The 20,213-nt window shown below is 44.2% G+C and overlaps 1 protein-coding gene across 1 annotated transcript in view; it reads right to left on the reverse strand.

Moving 5' to 3' along the window:
• npr2 (natriuretic peptide receptor 2) overlaps positions 1–20,213 on the reverse strand; it is a 44,881-nt gene that overhangs the window by 1,612 nt on the left and 23,056 nt on the right. Inside the window, exons 8-21 of the mRNA XM_068574716.1 lie at positions 19,936–20,056; positions 18,699–18,773; positions 17,635–17,712; positions 15,106–15,210; positions 13,889–13,960; positions 12,959–13,118; positions 12,687–12,842; positions 10,533–10,701; positions 4,760–4,906; positions 3,828–3,951; positions 2,592–2,660; positions 2,232–2,406; positions 923–1,021; positions 108–199 (exon numbers count right to left, since the gene is read on the reverse strand). Of these exons, the coding sequence (XP_068430817.1) occupies positions 108–199; positions 923–1,021; positions 2,232–2,406; positions 2,592–2,660; positions 3,828–3,951; positions 4,760–4,906; positions 10,533–10,701; positions 12,687–12,842; positions 12,959–13,118; positions 13,889–13,960; positions 15,106–15,210; positions 17,635–17,712; positions 18,699–18,773; positions 19,936–20,056 (1,642 nt within the window). The remainder of the gene's footprint in view (positions 1–107; positions 200–922; positions 1,022–2,231; positions 2,407–2,591; positions 2,661–3,827; positions 3,952–4,759; positions 4,907–10,532; positions 10,702–12,686; positions 12,843–12,958; positions 13,119–13,888; positions 13,961–15,105; positions 15,211–17,634; positions 17,713–18,698; positions 18,774–19,935; positions 20,057–20,213) is intronic.

Here is a 20,213-nt window from a genome sequence, read left to right on the forward strand (position 1 = left end):
ACTGCACCAGCAACAACAAGTCCAATGAGTCATAAAGGCAGATGTTTTATTTGCAGTTTGAGTGCTCTTTTTGTTGATAATTTAAAAAAAAAAAAGTGGCTTCTTACCTTCATTTCTATGTCTCCGCGTAACTGGAGATCAAAGTATCCAAACTCATCCAGCACTTCTTTGGTGGCAGAAGATAAGTGGATCTTTAAGGCTGGAAAGACACATGAAGAGCAAGTCCACACTGTAAATGACATACTTTTATGTCATTTGCATCAGCACCACACCGCTTTCATCTCCGGCCTCCGGGCGTACGGCAGATGAGAAAACCGAGGAGCGAGACGAGCTGTAACGGGGGTGACAATCTGCATTGTTTTGTCCAATTAATGCTCACAATGCAGGGACGTGATACGAGAGTCCTGCCTGTGAAGCTCCAAGCTGCCCGGTTTATCGCTGGCTAAGGGCCTTTAGCTGTAAGTGCTATAAATTATTTACCAGTGGAGGCACAATACAGGAAGCGACTCAGTAGTTAATCAATACTTCTGATGACTGGCTCGCAAACTATCACCGCAGGTTCTTGAAATCTCTGGAAAACCATATTCTTATACAAGAATGTTTCTCAATCCCCCCCCTCCATACACACACACACACACAGTCGTGCTGCTAAAAATACTCACTTGAGCACCAAATGTGTATTAATCTGCAGCTAAAAATAGTCCAAACAAATGCACTATATTTCATCCAGTTCCAGTAACAAAGATGCTGTGTTGATTATTTTTATATTAAAGCACGTTGGCATATACACCAGTCCACCATAATATTAATGATGACATTGCAGAGTCACAGCAATCTCAGAGACACAGAAAAAGATGCAATTTGTTGTAAACACTGGAAAACAAAGAAAAACAGAACAAAAGGAAGTGACAGTGACGCTCACCCTCTCCGTTGGACTCCATTCGAGATGCTGTGTTGACAGTATCTCCAAATAAACAGTACCTGGGCATTTTCAAACCGACCACGCCGGTACAGACCGGACCTATGAAACAAAAGCGAAATGGTCACATTAATTACAGCAGAAAAAAAATAAAATAAACATATTTTGGAATGCTGGGAGCTGCTGTCATCATCACACAGCCGCCTCCGCAGTGTGCATGTCTTTACATAGGACTAGAGCGGTGTCAGTGAAATTAAATTGGGCCCAGAATGCTTTAATTACTCTGACAATGCTAAGTACCAGCCTACTGACGCCGGTCCGTTTCTGTTGCGTGTCAAATGTCTGATGAAGGATATGAGTAATGCCGCAGCGAGCTGATACAGTCTAAATACTGTAAGTGACATCAGACTAAACGCTGCAGACAGGTCGAGTTGAAACACCCTGAGTGTTTATACCTAGCCGGCACGTTGGCATCCAGAGGTGGGAAGTTACAAGTTATAGTTAGCTAATACAACAACAGACCCGCTGTAAATAAACCCTTCTTTCATTAAGGTTCAGCTTTTTAAGTGGAGAGTGGAAAAAAAAAGACACGGCCGACTACTTTTATTGGACGGAAAGCAGCTACATTTCCACAAGCAATCTATTCATCTAGTTGCAGAGCACATTAAGTGTCACATTACACACCCTGTTATGACAGTTTATCTTCGTCAAAAATCCCTCTTGGACTAACAGGAGCGCAGAAGGTTTTGATAGCTGTGCAAACCTTTGATAGCGTGGAAGCGGAGACAGGGCAGTGTGCTTTGGTTCGTCCTAGTTTGTGAAAACATTTGCGCACAATGGAATTTCTTTCGTGAAAAATCTATTGTAACCAATTTTAGATCATCCCAGAACTCTTTTTGAGAAGTGAAAGAGAGCAAATCTGTCCATAAAATACATACTTGTTCAGCTAATGGGACTTTCTGATTATGTTACAACTGAATAAGTTCTCCCAATTACAATTTTCAAGTATTGGTTTATAATTCTTCATCAGTGCCTGCATCCTGATTTGTTCAATAATTCACAAAGGTCTGGTGCTGCGCTCATTACCGGCTGTTTTCCCACCGGGAGCCGATCGAGTGTTGGAAGATCCGAGGCAGAACGGAATAATCATGTCCCTGTACCAGACATAAAAGTAGCTATAGCAACAAGAAAAATAGAAGATACACGGTGGGTGACCCAACAGTGGTCAAGTCACGGACACCTTAGTGGGATGGCCACCAGCCATTATGAGAGACCAGATCTGTGTCCCGTCCAGGTCAGAGGTCAGACTCACCTGTGTGTATCCCTATCCTGAGTCTCAGCTGGTCGTTGGGTCTGTGTCGGATCTTGAACGTTTTGACCTGCTCTAACAACGCCAGCGACATCCCAGCGATCTCTCTGGCATGCAGTTTCCCGTTCCGCACCGGCAGCCCCGACACCACCATGTAGGCGTCGCCGATGGTCTCCACCTGGGGGATGAGTCATAAAGGATGAGAGAGGGGAAAAAAAACAAGAAAAATAAAGGTTTTTTTTGTTGTATTCCCAGGATTCCTTTCGAGGTCCTGAAGGCTGTGAAGAACCTTCATGCTTTAAAATGCATATTTTAACACAACACAAGAGACAAAACCCAAGTTAAGATGAGAAAGGGAATTACCTTGTACACATCAAAGTTATCGATTATGGCATCGAAACACGTGTAGAGATCATTGAGCAGTGTGACAACCTGTCGAGAGGCAGAAAAGTGTCAATGATGAGACTTGATAAAGAAACAATACGGTTTACAGCCGTGAATTCAACATTTCACACGCTTCTCTTTTCTTTAAAAGGCTGACAGATTGGGATTCCAGCGTGTCTGCAAAGCCTCCCATTCTCCCACTTAATCTCTGCTTGTCTGTCACTGGACGAGCGCCCGCTGAGGCTCCCTGGCCAACACATTTACAGGGTCATAAATCAAATCCACTGACGGAATATTACAAAATCACAATCTGTGTTTAATTTGACCGCGTTCAGTAATTTAGTCTTTATCTTTGAGATCTTTTAAGAAAAAGCATTATAATTGTGTCTGCGCTGGCTCTCTATCTGGCCGGGACATCTTGTGCTGTGCTTTAAGAGTGAGCTGTGCTCGTGAATGAGAACATTGAAACTAGGATCTGAATTGTGAGAAACTTTATAATTAAGATTGTTTCATCAAAACTGAACTCTTAAAAAGGCACAATCTAACTAAACTAAAACGCCTGCTATCAAACTCAAAACACAGGATCCAAATCTGCAGTTCTCTTTTGCCATAGACGGGCACGTCTTGTTTTACTACCACTACAGCACTGGATTCGATGTAGCTGTGTGGGATATTTTGTTCTATCATATGAATGTCTGGCCTTGGCAAGAAGCACACTTGACTCCTCGCGGCTTGAGAGGAGGAAAGAGGTGAAGCTGAGGAGAGCCAACGCGTTCCTTGGGAGATTCCACTCCTTGTGTCAAATTGTCCATCAACACTTAAGATCCTCTCGCCGGAAGCAACACCAGGATGGTGTTTTTGCTCTATAGAAACCTCCCTTTGGTATTCGAGCGAGAGGGAGATGTGCGGTGGCACAATGTGACTCAACTCTGCGTCAACACACTGCTCCATCTAACAACTGTACTATTTTGAGTAGAAGACCGTGTGGGAACACACACTGTGGGAACTATGAGACGCACCGTAGGTAGAGAGACCCGATACCGGTGGTGAGCACTTCATGTGCGTGAACAGAGAACGGGAGTTCACTGCGACTGTGATCACGAAGCTTTCAGACGTCAACTTAGCGGATGTTGAGGGAGGTAGGGGAGAAAAAAAAATGAACACGGTATACACGGACAGGCACAGTGTTTCGCAGAGCGGGGGGTCGCCGTGTACCTGTAGCGGTGTGCTCTCCGCGGACATGGACGTGAAGCCCACGATGTCGCTGAAGTAAATGGTGACGCTGTCGAAGGCTTCGGCCTGCACCGTCTCGCCTCGTTTCAGCTGCTCTGCTACTGAACTGGACGCGGAGAGAGAGAGAGAGAGAGAGAGAGAGAGAGAGAGAGAGAGAGAGAGAGAGAGAGAGAGAAAGAGAGAGAGAAAGAGAGAGAGAGAAGGAGAGAGAGAGCGAGAGAGAGAGGGAGGTCAAAATGTGATACGTTCAGACAAGTCCACAAGCAAAGGATGGAGACTAAAAAAAGAGGAAAACGAGCCGCTGCAGGAGGTGATGAAATCATGATGGTTGTTTTGTTCACATCTCTTTCTCAAAGATTCGTCCGCCTAAACCACAGTGGCAGGATGCCTAGCAACAGGTTCAATAAAACTGGACGTCAGTTTATCTTTGCATATTCTGCTGCTGTTGTTTTCCCCTCAATCAAATCATATCACAAGAGAAAAGGCACATGTGGAATTAGCCGGCCAGTGCAATTCACAAGTACGATGAGAAAGGATGTCTGCCCTTTCTCTCAGGCTCCCTTCTGTATATATCTGGATTATTCAGCAGAAGAAAAAAAAAGAGAGTCAACGGGTGAGACAGATGGGATTTGCCGCTTTGGTGTTATCCAAACCTCACAATCATGCCTTAATGAGCAGTTTGCCTGTCAGCTCTCTCCCTTTCGTCTAAGCCGGTGCGATCGCACCACGGGAAAGTGTGTATTAAAACGTAGCGTCGGGAGGGATTTAGAGTCTTTAATTAATACGAGGATTTAACACAATTGACAGTGTAAAACTCACCTAATTTGCTGCTTTAGTTCAAAGTTAATTGGACGTTTTGAGCGTCTGAGTGGAAGGACCAAAGTGTGAATGTGCCATATGTCATTTGCTCTTACTGTGGTAAAATTTGATAGAGGAGGTTTTCTGCCTTTCTTTTCTCCTCCAGGTATGCCTGTGTTCGCTCCTCCACCAGGTTCTCCAGGTTATTGGCGTACTGCTCCATCCGGGACAGCAGGTTGTTCAGAATACTGGTGCTGCCCTCCCTACGGGAAACACACACAGGGCAGAGTCAGGTGACAGCCACACAAACCCTCCACAGCTATTGGTCTTTTCTAAAAATGATGGTAAAACAATGCAAAACACACACATGTGGAGATCATTCAATGTTACCTAAATATTGTCTAAATGTCACTATATAATGCAGTTAATGGGACAGATCATCTTTGAGAAAATCATTTTAAAAACAACCAGAGGGGAGGAGTTTATTGTAAATTGTCAATTGTAAAACTACAACAACGTATTACAGATTGGTATTTGCACTAAGAGTACTGATTTAGAATTGCACTCCTTAAAAAAAAAAAGGAAACTTATCTTTTACCTTGTCAAAACCTACCACCTACATTACCCAAAATGCAACTCTACTGCTGACAGTTGAGTCTGAGATTTCGGTGTGTTACGAAGAGCGGCTAGTGTGTAGACTCAAGTTCAGCCCCAGCCGACGCTGACTCACGCAAAATCACTTAAGACAATTTATCAAACTTTACGCAACTCCCACTGGAGCCACCAAAACCTCGATACAAGTTTTTTTCCGATGTGCACGAGTACTCCACAACACCCGTAAACAGACTTGGATGAGTGAAATCGGCTCCATCAATCTGAAGGATAAGAAAAGAATGTATGCGTATAACGAGACAAATAAATGAAATTCTTTGCCACTTAGCAAAGTAAAAAATGACTTCATACTGTAAATGTCAAACCATTTAAATGTCAAGCGAGGCCGAGTCCATGGATTTACCCTTGATGAACCCTTGTCCCCTTGGCCTCAAATCTAAGTAGCAGCTGGAATATAACTGGTGGAATCAGCACATTTGTGGTTACTAACATTCAATATTGATCTGTGGAATGTACTGGCTAATCCCGTGATTTAGTATTACAGCTGGAAGAGGCTCAAAAGAGGCATAAAAGACCGAAAGAAGAATAAACGCAGGCTGATATAGCTCCACTTTTTGTCATTAATATGGGCCAAACTCCCAAAATCTCTCTACCCCTCATTTCCCAGAATGCAACCAACAGCTTGTCTTTGTGAGGCCTTCACTGCCCGATAAAGGCCCAGTTTGTAATACGGCTTTCCGTAAAAAAAAACAACATTTTTAGTCTCCAACCCAAGCTGAGATAACATTGATGACATCATCAGGAATCCTTTTCCCAGACTTGACAAAGCTCTTCCAGGAGACGACCTAAAGCTGTTTTCACAGGCTGAGTAGTACCAACCATGACACGTGAGCTGACCTTTATTTGCACAACGGGTGGAGTTCAGAGGTCACATAAGAGTGTAGATGACTGAGATAGAAACCTAATCATTCAAAGTGCTCTTTGAGTGGTGTAGCTTTCCCTCCTCCAACATGGAGCACCGGCACCGCTTCACCCCTTTCAAACAAACAGTCTCTTTCTGCGCGAGGGTTAAAAAACAGGAAAAGCAGATGTGTATCACCGCTCCACAGCAGCTTTGTTAATACATGCGCTAACGAGATGTTACGTTTCGTTTGCATACAGCGGCTGTTGTGACTTTCCAACATGCAGGAAAAAAACAGACGCTGCGGAAAGATCGGAGCATTTCACATATATTGTGAACTTATATAATGCATGTATTGTGTAATGTGTGTGTCTCGGGAGGTTTCTAGGAGTCATAGACTCACGCACACACACGCGCACGTCCGCGCATTCACTCCGACTGAGCGAGAAGGTGAGTCATCCACGCCACCGTGGCGGCCCCTGAGCATCAATGCCTGGCGTCCTGCCATGTTCCTTGTGGGTCACGGATCCTACACACGCCCACATGTTGTTTAAGTTTAAAGAAGAAAAGCCATCAGAGGGAGACATGAAAGGCGGCGATGAGTATCAACGCGCTGAGCTCGAGCGCGCAGGCCATGCGCTGTTTATCGACATCCGCAGTTTCCCACCATTCATCCAAACTAATAGTAACGGTGGAAAACTGAGAAGCGGCCTTTATGCTGAGCGTGAAGCGGAAGAGGTGAGAAGCCAGAAAATAATCATTGCCTTCAGGCAATAATCCTGCATCCTGTTGATCCTCTTAAAGCAAGTGCACCTTAGACATTTGGAGAAAGACTTCCAGCATTTCTTTGTCTGTGAAAGCATAGACTGTATATTGGAAGTAGACGTCGCCACCAAGAAGTCACCCTTTGGTTTGTGGACTGCCATCTTGTTTTGTTTTTTTTAAACAGAAGTGACTTAAGGGGGTGAAACCAAGTACAACCGAACGCTGAATAAGACCAATTAGCTCCAATTAACTTTAATGAAGATGATTACAACACTTTTATCTGTATTTCTTCGTATAGGATCCTTTCTATACAGTCAGACAGTTCTGAGCCTGAGTGAGTTGCAAAAAGAAGAACTTGGGGTGGACTCACATTGAAGTTGCAGCTTGTTTAGCGGCTGCCGGTTACCTCGCTGTCCAATAATATTGGACCAATTAAAAAAAATCGTTATAGTTACTTAGACCAAAAAAAAAACATGGGAGAACAGGGTTCAGCTACAAAAGGTACTTCAAATTAGTTCAAATTAAAACTCAACACAACAACTGTGTAATTAACTGTCCCTAAAATTATGAATATGACCGACTGAATTGAGCTACTTTCACTTTTGAACACATTGTGCAAGTGCAAGCAGACAAAGACGGCCCAGGTATTTGTACAAAGCTGCTACTTTTCCAGCCAGGTTCACGTAGTTTCAGTGGATCGTGGCTGTCATCAGCCCCTCAGCATGTTTGTCCATCATTGTGTTTTTTTATGCAGATCTGGATCCAGACACTGATTAAAACACTTTTTTTCTTCTTTTTTTTACTATTTACAAAACAAATGTAGAGGACTGTGCAGTCTTGGCGAAGGAAAGCGCTCTCTGAGTGCTTTCTTGTTTACAGAGCGGCTAAACATTCAGGAAGTTACTTTTTTTCCCCCTCAAATCGGTGGACTGTGTGCCAGTCTTCTCAGAAAAACACAGTTAAGAATAAAAGAAAAGTATCTTGCAAACTCCCGAAAAGGGGAACATTTAAATGCTGAACACAAAGTGAAATAAGTACAGAGAGAGACTTCATGTGCACCTATTTATGGCAAGTGTCAGCTTGTCGCGTGGGTTAAACACCAAGTACTGCTGAACACCCTTCTTGTTGTTGCTCCCTTCAAGATCAAACTCACACACACAAACCAAAAATAGCTGCCCATCCATCACGTCATGTCAACAACATGCATTTACCTAATGAAAGTAACTGGCAAACAGAGCATTAAGGCGCAGGCCCTCAGCGGTGACGGGCATCGGGCACACGAGGCGGGGCTTTGCGTGCAGCTGTCAAGAGCATCCTTGAGTGCTTCCGCTACAAATGGAAAGCTGTACATCACCGGGCTCATCCTGCACTGACTGACACAGCTACCAGAGGAGACGTCAGACACTCCAACCTCACAGATTTGTTTTTAGATTCGGTTCCAAACCACCTGCTTTTAGCTCGCCGCCACCCCAAATCAACACTCGTGCATTTACACTTCAACAGCTGTCGTGCTCTTTCCATCTTCAGAGGATCGGAGCTTCTGGATGCCTGCATCCTAATGCGTCCGTGTGCAGGAACTGAATTGAAAGCTCTTCCTTTGATTTGATTATTATGCAGGGCGGTATTGCACAGAGAAATGCAGCGCGCGTATGGATTTCATTTCACAACCATGTAGCTCACAAACGCAACGGCCTCTCACACCCAACTCGCTTTGTCTTTGATAACAGAGCGGCCTTGAACAGTGATGTACTCTGCTGAAAAAACAAACAATAAATGACAATGAATGAAATCTTCACTGTGATGGATTTTTTTTTCTTCTTTCTTCTCATTTCAAGCACACTCCGGATCTCCGCGAGCTGATTTGATGCGACGCTCCGGCGCAACAGAGCCGAGCGTTATCTGAGCTGATTATAAAGGGCCCCTGTCAGACAACAGCAAGGTCTCCTTCAAAATAATGAGTAATAACAATATTCCATAACCAGCTCCGGCAGGCACGAAAGACAGACTGAAAGTATGAATCGCGCATCAGATGTATCTTTAGGCGCGGAACAAGCAGCGGGACAGATACTGCGACGGTGCAATATCAAGGAGATATCATGGAGCGACCTCGGGAGCTGTGATTGGTCAGCTTAGGCTGCTTGCGTTTTCGCCTCCAGTTTCCAAGGCTGATGGAAATAGTTGATGGCGACGACAGCTACCGGGTGTTGACTGTGTACCGTTAAAGCTGAACATAACCTGTCCAGTGTAGAACTCCATCTGAAGCTAAGCTAAGATGCTCCACAGCATGGCAATGTTAGTAGCAGAAAAGTTGACAGTCAGTGTAATGGAGCGTGACCAGTGTTTTGCTCTGCATGTCACAACTCACAGGACTGGAAGGTCGGCAGCAGCCGGCAGAACATGACGTTGTATTTCTCTCGGCGCTGCGTTTGACCTCCTCAACCCTGATTTCACTCTTGGAGGATGCCATTGGAGCTGAAACCATCGCCAGTGTTTTTTTCCTCTGTGCTCATCTCACTGCTTTGAATTGGACCTGGCTCAGTTGGGTTCAGTGCATCATCATCATCATCATCATCATCATCATCATCATCATCATCATCATCATCATCAAATAGTTTTTGGGAGTGGGGAATTTAATGATTTTCTGTTTTTTAAATATTTATGCCTGACTTTATTCCACTTTTACAATGAAGCCAAGGCCAACGTTACAACTTAACTTACATCTTAACTGTAGATAAAGCGAATGAAATCCATCTAATTCAAGTGTGACAAACATCTTATGGGAACCAGGAGCAGACCTTCACACACAATCAATGCAGAGACCATTCATCTACCATCCTGCAACACATACACGAGGGACAAACGTGGGAGGGTTGGTCTTAGTTTTTCAGCCCGTTTTATATCTGTACACATATAACAGCATTTCACAATTTCCATAACACAGCTCCGACCAGCATCTAGTTTAAATCCCAGAATGTGCTACACATTGTGTCTGTCTATGTGTGTTTTTGTGTGTGAGTGTGTCACTTTGTATCAGCCGGGATGCTTCATACGGTAACTATTTCTGACAGATCCGCCCTGCTAACGAAACCAAAATGTGCACATGAATTCTGATCATTGAAGACAATACCAGAAACATGGACTTAGCGCCATCCCTTTTCTTTTACACGAACACACATGCAGGAAAGCAACGAGCACTTCCTGTCTGGAATTACAAACAACCTTTTATCCTAAATTGCCGTGGCGGTGTTTCTAGAACATGATTCTTTTTGTCTTTTGTCTTTTTGAATCTCGTTAATGTGTCAACTTGCACATCATTCGGAGGGCGGGAAAGACACTGATAGTGTGAGAAAGAAACAGACTGTCAAATTAAATCAGACAAATTATCTCCACTTTGCAAAAAAAAAGAGGATTGAAGTGTAAAAACCTTCGTAAAAAACAGGAAAGCTTCCAGCTCCTAGTATTTTGGAATAATTTCCTCCTGTCGAACATAAACGTACAGTTTGCAAAATGAAGAGTTGTCCTGATTACTGCGGTTGTTTTCTACTGACTCTTTAAAAAGGAAAAAGCTTAATGTGACCGGGTAAGGCAAAGAAGTGAAGCGTGCGTCTCACTTGTTGAGTTTGGCCATGTAGATCTTGATGTGGCCGAAGTCGGGCCTCTCCGCGGGGTCCTCGGCCCAGCAGCCCTCCATCAGGATGGTCAGCTCCTCCGAGTGGCATTTGCTGTCCGTCGTGGGCCGAAAGTACGGCTTCTGACCGTTCCTCACCTTCTGTACGATCTCTGAGAGGACAGGAGGTGTGTTGAGAAGCACTGCTTTCACGTCTCACATTTCATTCACAGTGTGTGAAACGTGTGTACGTGGGTCGGACAAAATAACTGAAACGATACAACAATCCTCATTGTTGGCATCTGTGTCCAATTAAACCAAAGTATATATTTAATAATGTGTTGATTTGACATTTTGCTGGAAAGCAGTAACTGCTTCTTTCATGGAAACATTTCACATTTTAGAAATATGCTTATTTACATTATTCCTGAGAGTAAAATAAGAAAATCTCTGGTGTATTTTGTGTTCTAAGGTCTTTCTGATATTTTACAACAACTTTCTGTCTGAAGCTGAAAACGTTGAGAACATTTGTATTTACTTCTTATTTCTTACTGGTCTCATAATGCATTGACAGTGTTACTAATAACTCTTTTTCATAAGCTCAGTAGATGCTGCACTCTGGATCATTTTTTTTTCACAAATGGTGATATTCTTATGAAAGTTCTGTATTTCTATTAATGTGCTACTTCTGCTACATGAGCCATCATATATTTAGCATTGCACAGTTCTCTTTCGGTTGACGCCATAATCAAAGAAATTCAAAAGTTTGAAAGAGTCATCCTTCCCGACACGATTCCTCCACATTCTGACGTTTCTGTTATTGGCATCATCGTGAAAGGACACGTTCAAAGACCGGAGGACAGGTGCAGTCTTTCAGTGCGCTCAGCTTGTTAATGGATGGCTATCATGCACGTGTACAATCAGCATCGAGCGTGACTGTGAATCAAACACTAATCACAGTCATCACATGGAGGAAGCGCCCCGGGATGGTTTGAACTCCTGATCCTGAGTCACTTTAGAAGTTTTCCCACCAATCACTCAGGGGGAAACGGCAGCGGAGGTAAAAGTACGTGTTGGTGAAGAAATGGGTGCAGGAAGCTGAAGAGCCATGGTGTCATCAGTGATTAAGCTTTAAGATTAGTTTAGTCTGAGATAACAATGTTTTACCCAGTGATAGAAAGCTACTGCAAAACCAAAACTCAGTAATACGGCTGTTGTCCAGAAATACCATTCGGTCATGTTGGCTGAACCCCGAACCCATCACTATCAGGAGCGCCTGCTTATCTCCACCTGTTGATGCCGTGGGCTCATTTGTATCCTGACGTGTTAGTTATTTGTATCTCACTCCCGAGCTGAATACTGGACACGTAAATGAAATGTTTTTGCTTAAAGGTCGACTCCATCTGCGTTCTTTTACGGGGTTTTGAAAAAAACTGTTAACGCCCACTCAGCCATTGAGTAAGCTGGTCAATAAGGTTTGAATAATGTGAACTCTAGCACGAGCTGAGTCAAGGTTTGCTATGATGATGAGTTAGGAAATAACTGAAAAAGGTTAGTTAACCTGTCAGTGTTGCACTTTGATCAAAATGCAAATGTTCGGATTTGAACCAAGCTACACAATCAAATAAAAAAGAATTGATCCCTCTAAGCTGCATTTTTTTATACATTATATACTCCTTTTTTAAAATTCAAAACACCTTTTTTTTATTCAATTGCTTTTCCTGTGCCTTGTCTTAGTTTGTTACCATATGTTCTCGTCCCAAACTCCACCTGCCTTTGACATCTGGCCAACATGTGTTCTTTGTTTGTGTACGTAGCTGCATATAGTTGTCTGCTCTTACCAAGGTCCCCTTTTGAAATGTCAGAGAAAAGCCAATGAATGAAGTCACTATTACGTGAACGTCCGTCTTTCTGTCCTCCTGTTTTCAGAAACATTTCTCAGACGAGTTTCTTCTAAAGAGGCTTCATGATGTTACAGAGATATACTTTTTTTTCTCCTGTGAATTACTGGCACAAAACATGCTCGTGCCGATTTGTCCGTTTGCTTTACTTTTCTCATGCGCTCAGGTCGTACACGTTAGTTTGCTGCATGCTTGATTGAAAGGATCCCAGTGGTCAGCTGACCTCCCCGAGGCCTAAAAAAGACACCTGTGTTTACCTTTGGGGCTGAGGTCCATGCCCTCCACGTAGAAAGGTCCATTCCTCAGGGCTATTTCCTGCAGGATGATGCCAAAACTGTACACGTCACCCTTCGGAGTTCCTTGAGGAGGATGGCGGTCGTATATGAGCAGCTCAGGAGCCGTCCAAAGCTTCTCTGGGAAGCCAAGAAACAGAAGCACTCATAAAATGTCTGCACTACTACAGGAGTTCATGTTTTTTTTTGTGAATGATAAGATCCACGCCGTGATCGAATACACAAACTCCACTTACTTGCATAAAGTGCGTGCGTGTCGTCGTTTTCGCAGGACGAGCGGAAGCTGGCCAAGCCATAATCCGTGATCTTCAAAACAAATCGACTGTCCACCACGCAATTAGATGACTTCAGATTTCCATGGACGCTGATGTAGCTGTTGTGGAGATAGTTCATGCCCTGGTGGAGAGGAGCGGTAAGTCAAGCATTAAGGGGGGTTCTCGCAACTGTTTTTCCTGTTTTTTTTTCTCTCTCTCCGCAGCAAATCATACATGAAAACACACAAACCCAGACATATGGAAGTAATACGCTTTGACGTGTTGTGGATGGATGCTGGAGGTTTTGAAAAGAGGCCCTGTTTCAAGGACGGCACAGTCACGGGAGAATCTCCGTGAAATTACTGTTAATTCTTTTGGGAAAGGGACTGCGGGTACTGAATGTACTCGCGTACAATATTTTGTGGAAACGGTGAGTCAAACATCCCCTCAGAGCTTCCCCAAAGCGCCTCTCCTCTGCCGAGCGCCGCTATCTGTGTGGAGACATTTAGCCGGAGCGCTTCGTCACGCACGTGGTGCAGTATCGAGTCCATCCAAGAGACAGAAAGCCTCTTTGTGGGGACAGATCGAAGATAATCTTCTGAAGTAAGACCGGGATTAGTTTTGATTGGCTTAAAGGAAATTTTAGCAAGGTTTATGACGACGTTTGAGTCCTACTATAAACAATATCACAACAATATTTACTGTAGTCTTAGACACTGTGCGGTGCTTTAAAACACACTTATACAGTTTTTCCTTTAACAAACTCTCCATGGTAACTGGGATTTTAACACACGAAGCACAAACATGATTTAACGTTGAAAAGCGACCTCTTTGCCAACATTTATGCAAAAACATCATATCAATGGATCGTCCTGCCTTTGATTTCTGTTTGCAGAGCTTTCAGTCACGTACCTTCACTATGTCATTGATCAGCGAGTAGCGGAACATCCAGTCCAGGTTGATGCTCTCGTTCTCCAAAATGTCCTGGAGAACAACAACAACAAAAACATTTTTACATACAGAAAAAAAAAAGTTAGTATCTGGTTCATCTTTTCAACTTCCAGGAGCCTCTCGGGCACCAGGCGAGCGCCGATGTGTATTCTGGGACCAACTACAGAACCACCTTGAGTCCAGATATCTTTGGTTTTCACCTTCAGGGTCACATAGTTGGCCCCTTCAGGACAAAGCCCTCAAATGCCCTCCAGCCGGCCAGTTGCTGGAATCCATGTCGGGCTTTGACATCCAGCCGCGGCGGTTGCAGCTATCTGCCTTTTACTCTGAAGTCTCTATCTCTAAGTGTGAGGGATGAAGACCGCGGCTGAGTTTCCCATCGTTTTCCAGCTCGTCCATTTTAAGGTCAAGTTGGGAACACGGGGCGCGGGCCAAGAACAAATTTACTTAATGCATCGTTTACTTTTTTTTGGAACAAAAAAAAAACACAGATGGCAAAATATTGAATACGACAGAAAAAGATAAGAATGAGTCACACTTCAAAGGGAAGCTCCACATGTGCCGCGAGCTCACCAGACTAAATAAGGAGGTTTCATTTGGTGCTGGAGAGCTCTGTGGACAGTTTGAGGTTCTACAAACCGTTTTGCTCTCTTGGTATTGCAACTAGAAAAGTCCATCGGCTTATGTTAGAAACTTCTCATTCAATGATTAATCAGACTGCACCTTGCACGAGTTCATGTGTAACATTCCCCGAACAACTTTGATTTGTTTACGAGTACGAAACTCCCACCTGACACGTTCTCTCACATTAGTTTTGATATAGAAGATAAGGTCAGATGGTCGAAGGTCATTGCTGAAGTTACGTTGTGGATGTGAAGGTGTGATTGTGCGCTAGATTTCAGACAAAGTCAAAAACCTGCTCAATGAAATTTGGTAGGAAGTTTGGTCATGAGCCAAGAAAACAGGAGATCCGCTTGAATGTAAAATCAATATGTCACATGTACAGGGCTGCAACTACCAGTTATTTCATTAATGATTCTTCAATGTGATTCTGTAACAGTGAAAAATGCTGATAGGAATCCTCCTGATCCCAAAGAGACTCAGGGCTTTTGTTTCTACCTACAGTACATCACCCACAAGTTACTCAATTCATAACTGTTCAAAGACATGGACGTTACCTGCAGGCTGCCTCTGGGACAGTACTCTGTTACGATGCAGATGTTCGGAGGGTCAATGCAGGCTCCGATGAACCTGGTTAGATGGTTGAACTGAACGTCTCTCATCTGAAAATAACCACACAAACACACTGCAACTGTGAGTGTAACTCTTTCCAAACATCACATTCCCAAACCCCATGGAAACAGAAGACGGGGGGAAGAGGACTGACGGTTCATTTATATACAAAGTTTTGAGAATAACGCTGCCAGCAGTTCATCAAAATATTCTATTTGCAGTTCGGCAAACTGGCACGGTGTCTTTTCGACGTGTTGAGACGCATTCCTGCTCAGGGCACCCTGTTGAAACATGTGCATGTGCATAAATTGCCCTTGGACTTTTATGAATGAGCCTGTGTGCTAAGGATGATGAAAAAAATTATACGTTGAGGATGTTCGGAGCAGGAATATCCGAGCGGAGCGGGGCCAAGGGTGTGAAACTTCTCAACATGGAAAGTAATCACTAATCACGCGTTCCAATCACTTTGAATGATAAACCCATGAAAGCAGAGACGTTTGAGGTGAAGCGATCAAGACGGCTCAATGGTGTGTCCCCGCGCACGGCCTCCCTCGAAGCAACACGTACAAAAAGAGGTCAATCTTTCTGCAGCCAGCGGGAAACTTCTCAAAGCGCTGTTCACAATGTCAACAGTGTACGTTTCTTCTCTGAGCACACTGAGGGACAGGCGCTCTCACACCAAAAGGAGGCCGTTAGTCGCTCCTGTTTCACGTCTCCGGAGATGTTAGCCTACCCTTTGGCCTATATAATTCCCCCTGCTGCACGCCGGTGTGGAGGGGGAGGAGAACCACTGGGGGAGGAGGAGAGAGCGAGCGCCGGAAGACAAGTGGTTAAGTTTCCACTGGCAGGCCCGTCTCTTCCCCCATCTGGTTGGCTTTTTTTCACGAGCTGAGGTTTGACAGCCGATCAGGCCCCCGGGGCGTCTGAGAGGCTGCCCGCTCAGACAGAAGCCTCTCTCCCATGTGGGCCTGCCGACTGACCGAGAGACCACAGAAGCATCCCAGAAGCCGAAACTGCTCTCCTCCAACGGGGCGGCAGCTCGCAAGAACAAAAACAAACAAACAAGAAATGTTACAGTGAAGAAGAAATGGCCAAAAATCTTCAATCTTGTCCGTCAGCACCCGTGAAATTTCCAACTTATGGGTTTCCCCCGTGCTACTCTGTGCTTCCATCACCAAACCACATGCATTTTTCTCCCTCGGCTTCCTTATCGCTCTCTCTCGTAAATATTTCTCGGCCGAACGGGACCTTTTCATCGTCAGTCGCGGTCCATGATGTTGGGGAGACAGTTTAAGGATGTTAACTCTCGAACAAGCAACATCCCGCACTGCTACTGGCCGGATGTGCGAATGAGGAGCTAGCCCCCGCAAAAAAAAGAGAAGCTTGAACTGTCCCTCTAAGTAGAAAACATGCCAGTATGTTGAAGCCTTTCCAGGAGCTTGTTTGGTAAAGCAGGTGGAGAGATTGAACGTTTCTGTTTCAAGGTCTTTCCCCTGCAGTGGAAAGTACAACATTGTCAATTCGTGGTTGTTTCTTTTCAAGTGAATGAATACATGATTTGCTGAAAACAACTTGTTGAGATGGAGATGGATTTTAGTTTACAATTCACCCCAAGGTCTCTGTACTCTTTCCACTCTGAACATAGAAACAATAGCACGAACCAACGGGATTCTTTTTCTGTCGGAAAAAAAAAAAAAAAAGACTAAAAGATAAACCGCGAGAAGCTGTATTTCTACGCCCCAAAGCAAAATGCTGTTGGACGGAAGTATTTTTGGTGAAATGCCAGAAATGAAGCTAATAATAAACATTTTGACCCGTGAGGAAAGTTCATTCAAATAAAAACACTTCCCCTGCAGGGGTGCAGGAATGAGCTCTGCAAGTTACATTCATTTTTTTCCCATTAAGTTGAGATATTTCAAGACACTTCAACCGGCACTAGAGAAAAGGTGGAGTAGCATGTATCCTCTGGAGACCACGAATACACAAGCTTCAAGGCCGTCATAACAAGGAGCAACCTCTTTCACGTACAAATAGCATGAAAATCTTCATTATTGCAGCTTTAAATAAGCAAATGTCTTAGCTGATGTTGTTTTTTGTACATGTGGAAAGATTGGCTAGTAGAGTGGTTCTAACTACCACCTTTTTTTAATAGTTAATTAAAGGCAACTTTAAAACATCTAAAAGAAAATACAGACTTAGCAGTGTGGGTTGTGCTGCCATGAAAACAAATATTCCATCAACCTTGGAAGCAAATCGAGAGCCATCCACTTGATTTCTCATGAAGAATTTGAACTGTATTGAACTGTAATTGGAAACCGGTGAAAAAAGAAATATAAATCATTTGTTTTGGGATGAAGTCTTGTATGTTGTACAGGATGCAATGCTCTTTGACACTGTAATTGTTCCAAAAATAATCCTCTAAACCCCGCAAAAGGATAAACACATCTACTATATGATATTGCATGAACACTTACGTGTTTCAGTTCCAGCAAAACCTGTCTGGTCAGCTCTATCCTCTTCTTGTTGACGTGCTTGATGGCCACCAGGTTCCCCTGTGCAGCGCGAGAAGGAACAGAGCGATAACTGCAACGTGAGGCAGGAAGGTCCACTTCATGCGACACATCTCATGAAGACATTCAAGGGGATGCAAATAAAGCAGGAATAGAAGATGAATAAACAACAACAACAATGTAAAAAAGTGCAAACAAGGATCTTGAACATGGAGACAGGAAATCAAGCAGCACTCAGGGGAGAGAACAGCGTGCAGGTACATTCGTGTCTGTCGCTTTGGTGTGTGTGGGGATCAGTCACCGAAGGAGGAGAGGGGAATATCTCAAAACAACCCTGTTGTGGTGAATTCACGTGTGAGTCCTTGTGGATGGGAGCTGTGACTTTTTATCCGAAAGGAAATATAGAGTTAGGAGCCGGGTGGCGGCCGCCACATGTAGGAGCGCAGAAGTATTCAGCTTCTGACTGCTGGATAAAAAAAAAACACCTCATTTCAGAGGTTTGTTTTCCAGTATCTGGTTTGTCGGGGCTCTCTCTGTGTTTGAGCTTTTGTGTCACATTTAATTTCCTCGGGGCCTGTTTTGAATTTGAGAAGTGCATCAGTAGATCCGCGAGTTCAAGCTGTAGCGTGACATCAGCATTTATATAAAAACCTGCATCATACAGCGAAACACAAAGACATTATCAATATTATTCTTATTCGGCAGGCTCTATTTGTCACATTTCCTCTCACACACACACACACACACACACAAACACATTCCTCCATCTTAAACGGATAAATTAACCGCAGCAACAAGTTGATGGCCATGTCCAGACTGCGAGGTGGGAGTGTGGAAACAAAGGAAGAAAAAAAGAAGAAGAAGAAGAAAATTGACGCATTCTGCAGCTCACATTAAACCCAACTACCTAAATTCGCCCACGCTCTCTCTTTCTCTCCCCTCTCCGGCTTTTCTCTGCGAGTGTGCACATGTGTGGGTGGGAAAGGAGTGCGCAGGAGTTGAAAATGTCAGAACTCACTAAGCCTTACCTTAAAATAGCCGGTTTTTGCAAATAGCTGATATTTTCCATGGGCAGTTATCAAGGAGCCGTAGCTGGAGCCTCTCTGAGACGACGGCAAGGAGTAGCGCGAGGAGAAGAGAAATGAAATAAATTCAGTTAGCGCTGTGGAGATTAGCGCAAAGAGGATTATATATTGGCCATTTAAGACTGCTTCCACCCCCATGAAACATTATTATCCAAAGTACATTTTCTCTGAGAAAATTCCCTTTCACTTATGTTTGAGGAAACAAAATGTCTTTAGAACAGCAACAGGAGACCTTGGGCCAATGTCTGCATTGCAACACAGAGTGAATAAAAATGAAGTGGGCGCGCTGCCTGCACGCAGACAGCCAGTCGCACAGTCGACTACACGTTTGTATAGAATGCAAATGTTGGCAACGCGCGGCACGCTGGAAAAATACATCGGTCTGGATAAATGACTGCGTTTTCCACACGCACATAATCCAGTTGAATTGGATGGAAAACCAGTAATGAAAAAGGTGTGTGCTCTTCATGAGCGCTTGCGCGTGTGGGTCGGGGGGAAAAAACACCACGACCCCGAAGGACATGCATTAGGGCCGCTCAGACAACACAACCTGATACTCGAACAACGTGACGAGGTGTCATATATGCGCGGGACGCGCGCTTATTTTAACAATCATTTAATATGCGCCTGCGAGCGCAAATCCCAGCCATTTTCAATAAACCGCTGGGGAAAGCTTTAAGGAATGTGTGAACTAACAATTGGTTTGGACCCTCTCAGGGGCTTTGCTTTTTCTATCAAGAACCTCAAACTGCTGCTTTTTTTTTTTTTTTTTTTGCAAATGTCATGTAAACAGGGTGAAGCTCTAAACTTCAAACATGTCGACATGTTCGATTCCCGGCGGGTTTAAACTTTAAAGCAGTGACACATGGACACCGGTGCAGTCCTGTGTGTCGTGCGGCTGGGGACCCCGGCGTGGAGTCCCTCCCACATTGACAGCGGGACCTTCCGGAAGAGCAACTTGTTTATCGCACATCGGAGGCCGCGCCAGCTCCGCTGACGTCATAAAAGACGACGTATGAAGATGATAATGATCAAGCTTTAATAAGAGATGGATGAATTTAGTTTTCAACTCCCAGAAGCACACGAGACACTTTTGGTATACAGCTGTTTCCTCGATGTCACCTCACCTGCGCATTTGCACCATATTGTGTCTGCACACGCATCAATGAGAAGACGTTACCTGCGACAGGGTGAGCCGACTGCCGGCTCGTTTGTGGTACTTATTGGGGCTCTCGAACTGAAGGTCCTCCCAGCGAATCCTCCACAGCATTCCAGCCAGCTCCTTCTCCAGCTTCAGTTTCCTGCACACACACACACAAAGAAGGGAAAACCAGGTGGTGAAGTCAACAAGGACAGCAGCACAAAGAACAAAGGAACAATCTCACATGAAGTGCATTGGGTTCTGGGTTGCTGCAGAAGCGCAAGTGAGCTGATTTTTTTATTTTTTTTTCACCACAG

The sequence above is a fragment of the Clinocottus analis genome, unplaced genomic scaffold, assembly GCF_023055335.1.
Source record: "Clinocottus analis isolate CAN_PGR_092001 unplaced genomic scaffold, fCliAna1.0.p SCAF_13, whole genome shotgun sequence".
Classification (NCBI taxonomy): domain Eukaryota; kingdom Metazoa; phylum Chordata; class Actinopteri; order Perciformes; family Cottidae; genus Clinocottus; species Clinocottus analis.